At 35.8% G+C, this 15,022-nt stretch overlaps 1 protein-coding gene across 1 annotated transcript in view; it reads left to right on the top strand.

The window, feature by feature from the left end:
• Positions 1–15,022, top strand: part of EXOC2 (exocyst complex component 2) — a 285,694-nt gene that overhangs the window by 67,154 nt on the left and 203,518 nt on the right. Inside the window, 1 exon segment of the mRNA XM_019629429.1 lies at positions 4,714–4,840. Within this exon segment, the coding sequence (XP_019484974.1) occupies positions 4,714–4,840 (127 nt within the window).

The raw sequence follows: 15,022 nt of genomic DNA, 5'->3' as shown, positions 1-15,022 counted from the left end.
TATGACTTGATGTCGGATAGCGTGATACCTCCCGCTTTGTTCTTATTTCTCAAGATTGCTGTGGCTATTCGGGGTCTTTTATGGCTCCATATAAATTTTTGGATTATATGTTCTATTTCTGAGAAAAATGGTAGTTTGATAGGAATTGCATTGAATCTATATATTGCGTTAGGTAATATTGACATTTTAACTATATTCATTTTTCCTATCTGTGAACATGGTATGTATTTCCATTTATTTGTATCCTCTTTGATTTCTCTCGATTCATTTACTTTTATTTTTGCTTTTACTTTCCTAGCCTTTCTGGTTAAATTCATAAAATCCTCTGAAACTAAGGTCCATAAGTTTAGAACCTTTGTTTTCTTCTATGCTTTTTATTGTTTCAAGTCTCATATTTAAGACTTTGACCCATTTTGAGTTAATTTTTGTGTATGGTGACAGATAGTAGTCTAGTTTCATTTTTTTGCATGTGGCTTTCCAATTTTCCCAACACAATTTATTGAAAAGGCTTTCTTTTCCCTATTGTATGTTTTTGGTTCCTTTGTCAAAAATTAGTTGCCCATATGCATGCAGGTTTATTTCTGGGCTTTCAAATCTGTTCCATTGGTCTCTGTGTCTGTTTTTCTGCCAGTACCATACTATTTTGATTATTTTAGCTCTTTAGTATAATTTGAATTCAGGGAGTATGATAATTCCTGCTGTGTTCTTTTTCCTCAAGATTGCTTTGGCTATTTGTGGCCTTTTGTTGTTCCATACAAATTTGAGGATTTTTGTTGTTCTGTATCTTTGAAAAATGCCATTGGGACTTTGATGGGGATTGCATTAAATCTGATTAAATCTGTATATTGCTTTAGGTAATATGGCAATTTTAAGTATGCCTGTTCTTCCAACCCATGAACATGAATATCTTTACATTTCTTTGTGTCTTTTTCAGTGCCTTTCAATAATGTCAAGTAGTTTTCAGTGTACAGGCCTTTCACATACTTTGTTAAGTTTGTTCTTAGGTATTTTATTTTTGTTGCAATTGCACATAGAATTATATTTTTCTTTCTGAAATTTCAGTTTTAAATGTATAGTAACGCAATGGATTTTTGTACATTGATTTTGTATCCTGCAACTTTACTGTATTTGTTTATTGTTTCTGATATTTTTTTGGTGGCATCATTAGGGATTTCTATATAAAGAATCATGTGGTCTGCAAAAAGTGATAATTTTATTTCATTCCCAATTTGGATGCCTTGTATTTCTTTCTCTTGCCTTGTTGCTCTGCCTAGGACTTCCAATACTATGTTGAATAACAGTGGTGACAGTGGGCACCCTTGTCTTATTCTTGATCTTAGAGGAAAAACTTTTCAGTTTTTCACCATTGAGTATTATATTAGCTGAGGATTTGTCATATATAGTCCTTATTTATTATGTTGAGGTACTTCCTTCTATATCCATTTTATTAAGTGTTTTATTAATCATCAGTGGATGGTGTATCTTTTTAATGTATTGTTGTATTCAATTTGCATGTATTGTGTTTAGGATTTTTGCATCTATATTTATCAGAAATATTGGCCTGTAATTTTTTGTGTGTGTGTGTGTTTATTTCCTTGCTAGGTCTTGGCATCAGAGTAATGTTGGTCTCATAAAATAAGTTAGGAAGTATTGCCTTCTTTTCAATTTTTTGGAAGATTTTGAGAAGACTATGTATTAAATCTTCTTTGAATGTTTGGTAGAATTCACTAGCGAAGCCATCTGGTTCTGGACTTCTACCGTTTGGGAGGTTTGTGATGACTGTTTCAATTTCCTTACTGTTGATTGGTCTATTTAGATTTTCCAGTTCTTCATGATTCAGTCTAGGAAAGTTATATATTTCTGAGAACTTGTCCATTGCTTCTAGATTATTGAATTTGATGGCGTATAGCCTTTCATATTATTCTTCTATAATCCTTTGCATTTCTGTGGCGTCCATTGTAGCTTCTTGTATTTCATTGCTGATTTTGTTTCTCTTTTCTCTTTTTCCCTTAATGAGTCTAGCCAAAGATTTATCAATTTTATTGATCTTTTCAAAGAACCAGCTCCTTGTTGCATTAAATGTTCTATTGTCCTTTTGCTCTCTGGTTTGTTTAATTCAGCTTTAATTTTTATTGTCTTCTATGGACTTTGAGTTTCATTTGTTTTTATTTCTGTTCTTTAGGTTGAAATGTTAGGTTGCTTATTTGAGACTTTTCTTGTTTCTAGAGATAGTCTTGTAATGCTCTAAAACTTCCCTCTTATTACTACTTTTGCTATATTCCCCAAATTTTGATATTTCATAGTGTCATTCTCATTTGCCATGTATCTTTTGACCTCTATTTCTTCTTTGACCCAGGCATTATTTAGTAGCATGTTCTTTAACCTCCACATATTTAGGTTTTTCCTTGTTTCTTTTTGCAGTTGACTTTCAAGTTGAAAGCATTGTGATTGAAGAATATTCTTGGTTAGATTTTAATCTTCTTAAGTTTTTTGAGACTAGATTTGTGTCCTAACATATGGTGTATCCTTGAGAATGTTCCATGTGCACTAGAGAAGGATGTATATTCTGGTGTTCTGGGATCCAAAATTATGTTAATACCAATTATGTCCTTTTGGTCTAATGTGTCTTTTAAGGGTTCCTTGATTTTCTGTTTGAATGATCTATCCATACCTGTCAGTGGAGTATTTAAGACCCCTACTATAATTGTGCTTTTGTCATTTTCTCCCTTTAGTTCTGTTAGTAGTTGCTTTATATATTTTGGTGCTCTCAGGTTGGGTGCATATATATTTATAAGTGTTATGTCTTCTGGGTGGATTTACCCCTTTATCATTATAAAATGTCTGTCTTTGTCCCTTGTTACCTTTTTTATCTTTAAACCTGTTTTGTCAGATATAAGTATGGCTAAACCTGCTTTTCTCTGGATGCCATTTGCTTGGAGTATCATTTTCCACCCTTTCACTTTGAATCTATGTTTGCCTTTACAGCTGAGATATGTCTCCTGAAGGCAGCATAAAGTTGTGTTTGTTTTTTACTTTTTGATCTAACCCACTACTCTGTGCCTTTTAATTGGTGAGTGCAATCAATTTACCTTTAGAGTGATTAGTGATACATGAGGATTTCCTATAAACATTTTATGGTTTTGTTTTTGTTTTTGTTTTTTTTCTGGTAGCTTTGTATCTCTATTGTTTCTTTTCCCTTGTGTTTCTTTCTGTTGTTTTACTCTGGTGGTATTCTGTGATTTTTTTTGTTCCCCTCCATTTTCTCTGTCTCTCTTTTTTTTAATAATAAATATTTTTAATTAAATTTCAAACTCCAAAGCATAAATGTTAATATTTGATTGTGGAAAATACACACAGCATTTCCCTCTTGTGTTAGCATATATATATTTGGCTTCTGGAAATAATAAGCACTTAAAATGAAATCTTTTAGGTACTTGGGTGTAGAAAGTTCCCGACCATTTTTTTTTAAAGCCAAAGGGATTAAAAAGAAATTCCATTTTTTCTTTAGATTCTGACTACTTATACTTAATGTCTCAGTGAACAGACTAAAAGGAATTTGAAATCTTTAGAATTATCATCAGTGAAATTTTTCCCATTTTCTTTTTTTTAATGTAATGTGTCTCAGTTCTAGATTTTTTTTTTTATGTGGTTGCCATTAGGTTTATGCAAAAGAAAGTTTCATATATACAGAGGTCCTTTTTCTTCTGATTACATCTTCTCTCCATTCACCTGTGCAAGTTCAGTTCTTTTCCCCCTCCCTTTTAGTTTTTATTGTCACAAATTATCCCTTTTTTTATGCATGCATTCATTTCCAAGTTGCAGTCGCTACCATCTTTTTTTTCTCAATGCTTTTACCTCCTTTAATTTTTATGTTATATTTAAGTGTTTAATTGTCTATTCTGAACAAGGGTTGGAATTTCCTGCTTCTGTCTGTCTGTTAGTCATATTACTCATAATTTAGTATCCTTATGTCTTTTTATTTCAGGTAGAAGAACACCTTTCTACATTTCTTGTAATGTAGGGCTTATGGTGGTAAATTCCCTCAGTTTCTGTTTGTCTGGAAAAGCCTTTATTTTTTTCCTTTATATCTAAAGCATAAATTTTGCTGGATATATTATTATTGGTTGGTGATTTTTCTCTTTCAATAATTTGAATATTTGTTTCCAGCCTCTCCTAGCTTATAGGGTTTTTGCTGAAAGATCCATTGATAACATAATGGGCTTTCCTTTATAGGTTCTCGTCTTTTTTCCCCTGGCTGCCTTGAGCATACTTTCTTTGTTGTTAATTTTTGATAGTTTTAATATAATGTGCCTTAGAGAAGGCATTTTTAGATTGAGATAATTAGGTGTTCTATTGGCTTCTTGGATTTGAGGATCGTTATTTTCATAATTTTGGGAATTTCTCATTGAATATTTGCTTGAATAGGCTGTTTTCTTCTCACACTCTTCTGGTACACCCAGTTGATTATACTTATATTGCTCTTTCTAAGGGTGTCACACAGTTCTCTTGGAGTTCTTTCTTTTCCTTTTTTTTTCTTTTTTTCTTTCAATTCCCTCTTCCACTTGAGTCATTTCTAGATTTCTGTCCTCTGTATCACTAATTCTTTCCTCCATTTGTTCTGCTTTATTTTCTAAACTTTAGGCGATTTGCAAAACTTAGAAAGTGCCTCGGTGTGTCTCTACCTTATTAAGGATGTGCTCCTTACTTCATTAGGTATTTTGGACCAGTCTGCTGTGTGGGTTGATGAAATGAATTATTATGATATGCGGACTGACAGGAATAAAGGAATTCCTCCCCTGTCCCTACGTCCTGCTAATCCGCTTGGCACTGAGATTGAAAAGTAAGTACCATCTTACCTTCAGTTTCTTTTTTAATTTTCAGTTGCTAAAAAGTTTTACATACTCTGAGAAAAGAAGGTCACATTTCAGAAACACGCAGCGAAGCACAGTTTAAGACATCTCTGTTATTGGGAGACTAGTGTTATTTCTGAAGCCTGCTCAGCTTTGCTTCCAGATATCTCTAGTTCCATCCATGTTGTCACAAGTGGCAAGATTTATTTTTTTTTTATGGCTGAGTAATATCCCATTGTATCTATATATCATATTTTTATTCATTCGTCGTCAGTGGACACCTAGGTTGGTTCAGTATCTTGGCTATTTTAAATAATGCTGCAGTGACCATAGGGGTGCATATATCGTTTTTCATAGTGGCTGCACCCATTTACAGTCCCCCAGTACTTGTTATTTGAATAATATACTTTTAATGACACGAAAATTGGTGCATTTTGTGGAGTTAGTAAGTTTAAATATTGAGATCACACTTGAAATAAAAATAGGATTTTCCATGTGCTTGATATTTTGAGAAAAAATGAGAGTAATTAGGCCCAATGTAGTCTTCATTTTTTTTTTTAAAGATTTTTTTATTGGGGTATTGGGGGGAAGGGAACAGTGCTGGGGAATTGGGGGAAGGGGAACAGACAAATTGCTGTCGTTTTTGTTCTTCATTCTAGTTGTGGAGGATGTTGCTTCACTGGCCCAAGTTGGCACCATCATTGCGCTCTTTCTGGGCGAGGCAGATCAGTCACCGGCTTCTGGACGGTCGATCACGGCGGCTGCTGGCCGCTCACGCTGGTTGCTGGCTACATACGGTAGCCCATGGCAACCCACTCAGCAGGGGCTGCAGCCTACGCTGTCGCCGGCGACTCACAGCAGCCCAGCTCCAGGTTGAGCTGTTGTTCAGCATCTTAGCTGTGGAGGGCAGTGTCACTGGCCCTCATATGTGGGATCCGAACCAGGGACCTCTGGCGTCCCAAGCCAGTCTTAACCATCACACCACTCGGCCGGCCCTAGTCTTCATTTTTTTAAAAACCCCTTCCTATAATTCATACTTAATTCAGACTTATTTACTTTAGTAGAATTGTGGCAGGTAAATGATATCTTTCAAGATGTCTTGAACCAAATCTAGAATTTTCTTAATCCCTAGAACAGTGTTTTAGTAGCTTGTATAATTAGTACCTTGATCCTTATATCATACATAATCAATTCATCTAACACCTTAACTGTCTTATTTTCTGGCTTTAGTGATTCTGTTTATTAAGTTATATACTGGGTGTTCCTCTGTAAATACTTTCTGAAGGTGACAAATTAGTTTGTTAGTACTTTATCCATAGCTTTAAGTTTTTCTAGGAATGGAGAAAATTCTCCACTTATCTGTATATTTAACCTTCAAGCATGCACTTGAAGACCATTAGTAATTCCAATAGAAGGCTTTTTTTTTAAGCTGAGCCATCCTGCCACCTGTTGGCAGCTGTTGGCAGCTCAGCTCTGGCTGGGAATGAAACCGGCAACCCTGTTGCTCAGAGCTCGCACTCTTGAGCGAGCTCTTAACCAACTGAGCCACTCGGCTGGCCCCCAGGAGGCTTCTTTTTCACTTGCTGGGCTTTACCCCTGGCTGAGAGGGAGGCAGCAAGTGTTTGTCTTAGGAAGTTAAGTGTTGAAAAAGTCCTGGGGCTTAGCAGCTTTTAGTGAGCTTGGACTGTTCTAGGTCACATCTCTGAAGCTCTTTGCAGTATGCGTCATTCTGGAGGTGTTTTTAGGATTTCAGTCCTGTATAAATTAAGAGTTTAAGGACCAAGAAAGTCCAGAAAAGAATGGTAATTGCTAGATATTTACTGGAGCATATTTTAAGCATGAATAGACTTTGCAGTTGATTATAAAGCTTTTAATAGCCTGTTTCAGTACTCTTAAAAGCCAGCTTCTTTCTAAGTCTGCCACAAAAGAAGTAGAGAGTAGAGGTCCCCTTTGTTCTTCAGAAGGAAGAAACAGTTGTACACAGGCACAAGGAGTATGAGAATGTTGTACGGAGTTTGTGTGAGTGTTAGACTAAACCATCAAAGTTAGGATTAAATTGAGTGTTTACTATCATAAAATGGATTTCCTTAAATTCTACTTTGCATATAACCCACCCCCTATTTCATCTCTTTACCTTCTCATGTCCTCTCACCTTTTGTCTTTTTTTTTTCCTGTTATTACTGCTACCCACGAAGGAGTTTGGCTTGAACTCTCTCTAATAGCACTTTTTAAAAATGTGTTTCAGGATAATCCTTTGATCACGTTGGTAATGGCGACCAGAAATAATGGCACTAAAAGTGCTCAGCTCTTTGCAATTTTTCTTTTCTTTCTCTGAGAGGTAGTCTGATTTTGTGTGGAGACAGACTCTCAGTTTGAATCACAGCCCTCCCACACACTGGCAGTATGACTGTGTGCACTACTCTCCTTCTCTTTGCCATAGTTTGCTCAGGTGCAGGACGGAGTAGCCGTGTCACAAGATGGGTGTGAGGGTTCAGTGGTGACTAAGGCCTTAGAACAGTGTCTCCTCATGGCAAGTGCTCAGTAAGTGGCAGTCATCAGTACTTGGGTTCTTGGCTTTTCTTGTGTACATGCTGTTCATTGCTCTGTCACTTAGGAAAAGGATCTCTCTTTTAAGGGCTATTAAGATTTCAGGATAATAAATTGTATTAAAATCTTTTTTTAATTTTAAAAATTTATGTTTCCGTCGATATATAGCATTCAGTTTTGATGTGGCCTCCTCATAGATCCTTAGTTATAGGGGTTCTGTTCAGCTAGTGTTCAGATGATTCTCAAGGTTGACTGGTCTGTAATTTAGTTGTAATTTTAATGTGGTCCTGGGCAGTGGCAGCCACAGCGTTTACCTAGTCCTCTTATCTTCTTTGTATTAAAATCTTAAAAATAGTATTATGTACAGTAGTAATTCAAGAAGTGCGTAAGTGGTGATAAAATTAGCAATAAGACTTCTTTTGAGCTGTTACTTGAGTTTCAGTAATAATTTGTTTAGTCATGGGATAATTAAAGGATAGTTTTTGAAAAGGTAAAATCATGACTCATAAAATGAACACGTCGGTTTTTATTTAATTCATTAGTTAATTGGAAAACTAGTAAACTGTTAAAAGCTGTTCAAAGGGAATTCCAGAGGACAGACATGAATAGGCAATGAGGAACGCTAAAAGATGTGTCCACTGCATGGTAATCAGTTGTATTTTCACCTGACAGGTATTTCTGTGGCCAGGGGTCCATCAACCCTCCACAAGTTAACTTCTGTTTCTATAACAGTTGCAAAGTAGAGACAAAGAAAAATACTGATCGCTGTAGAATCAGAAAACACTGGGAATGCCCACCAGACAGTGAACGGACATCAAGAACCTTTTTGTCTATTTAAAGTCTGTACAATTTTTCCAGTTAAAAGAAAGAGAGGCTAGAGATACAAGGAGGTAAGAAAGTGAAAGGTGAAAGGAAAGAGGTGTAGAAACCAACAGAAGAGAATGTTTTGGCCAGAAAAATGCTTTTCTAGGTTTGTTTTAATATTTTTAAAGATACTTTCAGGAAAACTGCATTTATTTTATTCGACTTTGATCTCGAATAGAAAAAAGAAGAGAACAAGAAAGGACAAGCAAATGTTAAAATATTGGTGTTGGTTTTATTTCCTTAACTCATTGTTTTTTAGATGAAAGCTTTGGTCTCCATAAAGAATGGTGTTACATTCAGATTAGAATCCCTCAGAGCATTTCCTTACTGTCTGTCCTTTATTTCTGTTTATTAATGTCATTTGGGTGTTTCTTCTATAATTTAAAAGGCTGAAGAGGACCTATTTTTAATATTTAAAAAATGTCACCAAAGAGGGACTCACAAGGTTTTGTTATTACTTGCTTGTTGAAATGTATTAATTGGGAAAGTTTGCAGAAGGAATTATCAGAGTAGAGTGGTGAGGCCGCCTTTGAAGATGAATCAGCCCCAGTGAATTGGTTGTGAGTGTTTATGGAAATTCTCTTCGGCTGACAGTCAGACAGACGATGTGAAACAATGAGGGGTCCTGTAAAGTTGTGGCCAGTTTATCTGAATATGAAAAAGCAAATGAGAATAACAATATACTTCTCTTGGTACTCTTTGGTGTGAATCAGAGTTAAATAAACATATTATTAGTGTACCGAGTATGAATACTGTTGTCTTTCAGCCCACAAGTTTAACAACTGGCGTTTATTGGCCGCCTTCCACTGCTAAAGTCCTTCATATTCCTAAAGTTTTAACTGATGTTTTGCATACATGGTGCCTTGATACTTATAATAATGTTACTAATTGCTCAGAAAAAAATAACTTCACTTTGAACTGAGACTAGGATTTGCTTGTAAAAAGTCTGTATTTCTGATTTATTATACTGATTGTCGCAACTGTATGTGTTCTTTGTATAGCTTAAATTGTAATGGAGACAAACTATTTAAACTGAAAAAGAAGGTAAAAACAGGTTCATATTAAATAAAGCCTTCACTAGGTTTTATATCTTAAAAATAATATTTATGTAACATGAGAATATTTATAAGTAATGTTTTTGGAGGTAGTATATATTTGGAAGTGAGGGCATAAAAATGGAGCTGTGCCTGTGTTTTATATGATCTAAACTCTGGTGCAGTTATTACGGGATGGCTGTCTAGAGTAGTTAATTGCTGCTCCATTAGTACCTACTTGATTTCCACGTGGGTTTTGTGGGCAATATAGGTTTGATTTTCTTCTCATCAGTTTGGCTTTCCAATAGAAAGAAAAGTTGCCAACTTTCCTACTACATTTAGAAAACAAAGAAAGGTGGCAAAGGAGTTCTTACTATGGGTGTAGAAGAAAGTAGCCTTGGATAAATTTACCTTTTAGAAATTTCAAAAAAACAGTTTTGTGGGCTGTGATATAGTGCCTAAGTCCAGAAACTATATCAGACTGAAAAAAAATAACACACAACCAAAAACAAGTTAATAATATTTAATACAACAGATGAAAACAATGGTGCTAACAATTTTAAGCTGAAAGAATTGAATATAATATACACATTCTCAAAAGAACTATATAAACCACTTTTACCATGTCAGCCTTACCACCTTCATCTTCCCATCTGCCAAATCAAGAAAACGTTCACTTCATGCAAACAGTATTGCAACTGCAGTCAGGCCTCACTCTATGTGAGGTGGTTAGAATTTCGCTCAAAATGATTTTTGCTTTGCTCACTCATGGGTCATTACTGCAGATTGTTCTCATAGTTGAAAGTGAAGCTGATATGTTGAAAACATTCCTGTTAGTTTTATATCTGACCACTCAATCCGTAGCCACGATCTTCCCATGACATGGTCTAAACCTTTTGAGGTTTAGATTTAAACCTGTGCTTACACTGCCATCTAATGGAAAGCATGTATTTTATGGGTGGCAAGAGTTGTCAGCTACTGAAATTTATTTCCTGCAAAAAAGACTTCATGAGTTTACATAGTAGAGTTTACATAGGTGTTGCCTTCAGTCTCTGACTCCATGCTAGTAGATTTAAAGTGTAGATTTAATTTGAATTACTCAGAACGTACCTTCCTTTTGTTGACTTGTTAAGCCATCACTCCATTTGGTGGGTTAGAGCCTAAAGTCCCATTTTGTGAGCATTTAAGTTCTTTCTAACTCCCCACTGCCATAGTGATTCCTTTCTCAATACTGTTATTTAGACCAGTAGCAGTTTCCTGCATTCTGAATCAACTCTCCCTTCACTCTCCCTAAATTTCTATCTTTATGGATTTGTAGTTGTGGCTTAATGTCATTCCTAAGATTCTCTGGTTCTTTGTTGACAGTAGAAGCACTGGGTTCAAACCTTGACTATTTCCATGCAAACTTCCTGAGGCTGTTTCCTCAGTATAATATGAGAATATATAACTCACTGTTGTTATGAGAATCAAATAGAATGATACTTATGAAAATAGTTTGTAAAATATAAAGAACTAAGTATAAAGAATAAAAATAACAGCAATGAACATTTATGAGCATTTGTTGTGTGTCAGAAACTGCTGAGCCTTCTAGACGCATTATCTACTTTCACCTTAAAACATTGCTAAGAGGAAGATAGCTTGATCCCAATAGCTCATGAATAAGTGGAACCATGTAGAGGTTACATAAGATCCCCAAAGTCATGCAGACAAATCCAGCAAACCTCCAGATTGAATCCATAGCCTGTGTTCTTAACCACTGCTGACTACCTCTCCCTCCCATTAGAACTGCCATGAGTCATCTGCTTTTGTAATGAGTTCCCCAGAGAGCTAACTTCATTGCTCTTGGCATTGTCACTCATCATCTGTTTCTTCTAGATCTTATATTTCACATTTATTTTGAGGTGTTTGTGTAAAATATCAGTAAATTTTGGCATATATTTTGGGATAGAATATTGACTTAGGATTCCTTCAGCTGTAAGTAACAGAAAATGAAAATGAATTTTGGCTTAAACATAAAGATTTATTTTCTCATAATATACAAAGTCCAGAGATGGTAATCTCCACAGTTGGTTGAGTTAGTGACTCAGTAATGTCACTAAGATGTAAGGAACCTGGGTTTTCTGTTCTGCCGTTTTTAGCATAACACTAACTTCCTTCATAATGGTAAGATGGCTTTAGCAATTTCTAGTGTTAAAACAATAATGCATAATATAAAAATATAATATTAAAACAATAATAATACATAGTAAATAATAAAACACAATACTGTCTAGAGGCAGGAAGATGCTCTCTCTTCTTGATTCTCCTTAAAAGTATGGAGACTAAGTTATATAAATGTCTAATCACTATGTTGTACACTTGAAACTAACATAATATGATATGTCAACAGTTATTGAAAAAAAACTTTAAGAAAAGTAAACTTTACTTTGAAAATAAAAAAGTAAAATGAAATAAAATTGATCAGTGGGGGGGAAAATAAAAGTTTGGAGTCTTTTCCCAGAAATGCTCAAGTAGATCTTTTCTCAGACATTATTGATCGAAACAAGATCATTCAATAAATAGCAAGGGGAATATGAGAACTTGATTGGCTTAGGATGATTGGCGTTTATTGAGGGAAAGTACCAGCACCAGGCTATGGGAGATTGTTTTGTCTGAGGGTGAAGAGTGACTCTTGATTCGCTAGTCAACAGTGGACTTAATTGTGTGATTTGGGGCAAAGTATTTGACATCTCTGTGTGAGAATTTTGTCATCTTTAATATAATTCCTGTCTTATTCTTGTTTGATTCCTAGTGTCTCAGTACTTTTCTTCAATTTAAATATGTAGAGTAAGATTGATAAGAACTTAAAATCTTTAATAAGAAATCACTGTAAAATAAACTCAGTGTTTAGGGTGGTTATGAGGGTTTGGAAGCTAGAAGATAGTATTTGGACCAGAAGACTCAACTCTTGCTTGACCCATTTAGGTGTCGGAAGGAGCTACATGTATGAGAAATAATAGCCCATGGGAAATGAGGTGCTGGTAGGCGGGTTCGTGCCCCAGATCTGGGTATGGAGCTCTGGTGGAGGCATGTGGCGTGTCGCAAGGCCCATGGCGCTGCCTCACTTCTCATACCAGTGCCAAAGCTCAGTCTCAGGCTCTCCCACCCTCGGCCTGCTGGTGGCGTGGTCCGTCCATGAGGAAGAGCCTATGGTAGCCTGGCCACGTCCCATGTGCTTCTCTTTAGTGCCGGAAGCCTCTGCTGCTCCAGCAGGTGGCCCAGCTGTGTGCTGGACTGTGGCCAGGCCCACATCTGCCCCCTCCTGAGGAGGGAGGCAGGGGCGACTCCCAGGTAGGAGATTCTCAGCAGTTCATCCCCTAGAGCCCTCACTAGACATCAGGCCTTTATCTTGTGATAAAACAGATCTTATATTTGTGAAAACAATTGTTTAGTACATTGTAAATGAGATGTTATTAAGGTTTAAGAATCAGATGAATTTTAAATATGTGAAGTTCTAGATAGCTGCAGGTTTACACCTTTCGATCTTTCAGTAGCACCTATTTAGGCATTTGAACTGTTTAGGATATAACCTTTTTATATGTGCCATGTATATTGGGTTTTTTTTAATGTTTTTTTCAGCTTTATTGAGGCATAATTGACAAGATTGTAAGATACTTCAAGTATCCATCTTGGTGATTTGATATTCATATACATTGTGAAAGGATTCTAGCAATCTAATTAACTAACACATCTATCATCTCAGATCTTTATTTATTTATTTATTTATTTGAGGACATTTAAGTTCTACTCTCAGCAAATTTCAATTATATAATATGCCGTTATCAACTATAGTCAAAATGTTGTACGTGAGACCCTTGGAGAACGTGTTCATTTTGTAGCTAAAAGTTTCTGCCTTTTACCAGCCTCTTCCTGTTTCTCCCATGCTCTAGCTTCTGGCAACCACTTCTACTCTGTTCTTATGAGGTTTTTTTTGTGTGTGTTTTGTTTTAAATCTACTTAGTTTTGCAAATCTGATAAGGGTTTATATCCCTTATATCTTATAAGGGACTTATATTTGCAAATATAATAAAGGGTTAATATCCAGAATATATAAAGAACACATATAACTGAAGAGCAAAACAAACAAAAACAAAATATAATTTGTTTGAAAAATGGTTAGAAGAGCTGAATAGGCATTTTTCCAAAAAAGATATGCAGATGGCCAACAGGTGCATGAAAAGGTGGTTAAAAATTGCTAATCATCAGGGAAATGCAAATCAAAATCACAATGAGATATCATGTCACACCTGTCAGAATGGCTGTTATCAAAAAGGCAAGAGCGAACCAGTGCTGGTGAGGATGTGGAGAAAAGGGAACCCTTTGTACTGTTGGTGGGAATGTAAATTGGTGTAGCCACTGTGGAAAACAGTATGGAGGTTCCTCAGAAAATAAAAGTAGAACTACGGTATGACCCAGCAATTCCAGTTCTGGATGTATATGTTCGAAGAAAATGAAAACACTAACTTAAAAAGGTATATGCTTCCCATGTTCATTGCAGCATAATTTGTAGTAGCCACCATGTGGAAGCAACTTAAGTGTACATTGATGGGTGAATAGATAAAGAAATTATGGTACACACAGTGGAATGTTACTCAGCCATGAGAAAGAGGGAAAACCTGTCATTTGCAACAACATGGATGCCTTGATCTCATTATGCTAGACAGAAAGACAAAGTTTTTATTGTCTTTATATATGTTGAGCATGACTTAACTGTCAGGCCTATGGGGACTGCATAGTCTTAGCCATTTCACCATGGCATGCAACTGCTGTATTTTTGAGTTTTTTGTGCCTGTATTTTACACTTTTTTTTGCTTTACTTTCTATAATTTCATCATAGGTTTTTTTTTGTTTGTTTGTTTTGTTTTTGATATTGTCATTCTTAACTCTAGCAACCTCTGGTCACACTTCTGCTTCGATATGGGTAGGGAACCACCCAACTAAAATAAAACTACAGGGTTTGAGTGAAGGGTAAAGAAATTCAGGTTGGCTTCTCAGAGTTCTTTTGTGCTTCTGTTTTGTCAGCTGTGTCTTTAACCTTTGCGTTTGGAACTTTTCTTGTTAGATGAGGATTTCATGTAGTTGAATAGTTTGTAAAGACTTTAATAGGGATTTAGTTGATATTAGGTGATTCTGTAGTACTTTTTAATTCTGTTGAGATTATTTAACTTTCTGGGCAAGCGAATTGTTAGCTTTCCATAGAAATCCAGTTTAAGTATTGTACAGAAGTAAGGTTGACAAAAAAGTCATAGGCGTGCCACCATGCATAGCCCCCTTACACAGATGACAGACCATGTTAATTCAATATGCCATTCTTTTCAGTTTCAACAAAGCTGCGTGACTCTTGAATCATCACTCTAGATGGAAACTGCTCACTAGTTAAGGTGGAACTATGGGATATAGCCTATGTGTGTCAGAGAGGAGAGTCTCCAGTTACTTAGCGAGGGCTCAGCTTAAGTCTCCGCTCAGTTGTTATAGTCTCCGAAAGTTGTAACTTGGAAGTATGATGTACAAATAAATAAAATGAGAAAAACTGCCAAAGGTGATGGCGTTTTATTACTAAGTAAAGTATCAAACCAGCATGAAGAATCCAAACCAAAATAAACTTCTAGAAATTCAGAATTCTCCAGCTCCCTCTCAAAGACTCTTGTCTAGTGAAATGACCAATGAACTTATGCATCTCCCTCCCTC

The sequence above is a fragment of the Hipposideros armiger genome, unplaced genomic scaffold (assembly GCF_001890085.2).
Source record: "Hipposideros armiger isolate ML-2016 unplaced genomic scaffold, ASM189008v1 scaffold_854, whole genome shotgun sequence".
In the NCBI taxonomy this organism is placed as follows: Eukaryota; Metazoa; Chordata; class Mammalia; order Chiroptera; family Hipposideridae; genus Hipposideros; species Hipposideros armiger.
The sequence above is the reverse complement of the archived record's forward strand: the minus strand, read 5'-3'. Positions and strand labels throughout refer to the sequence as shown.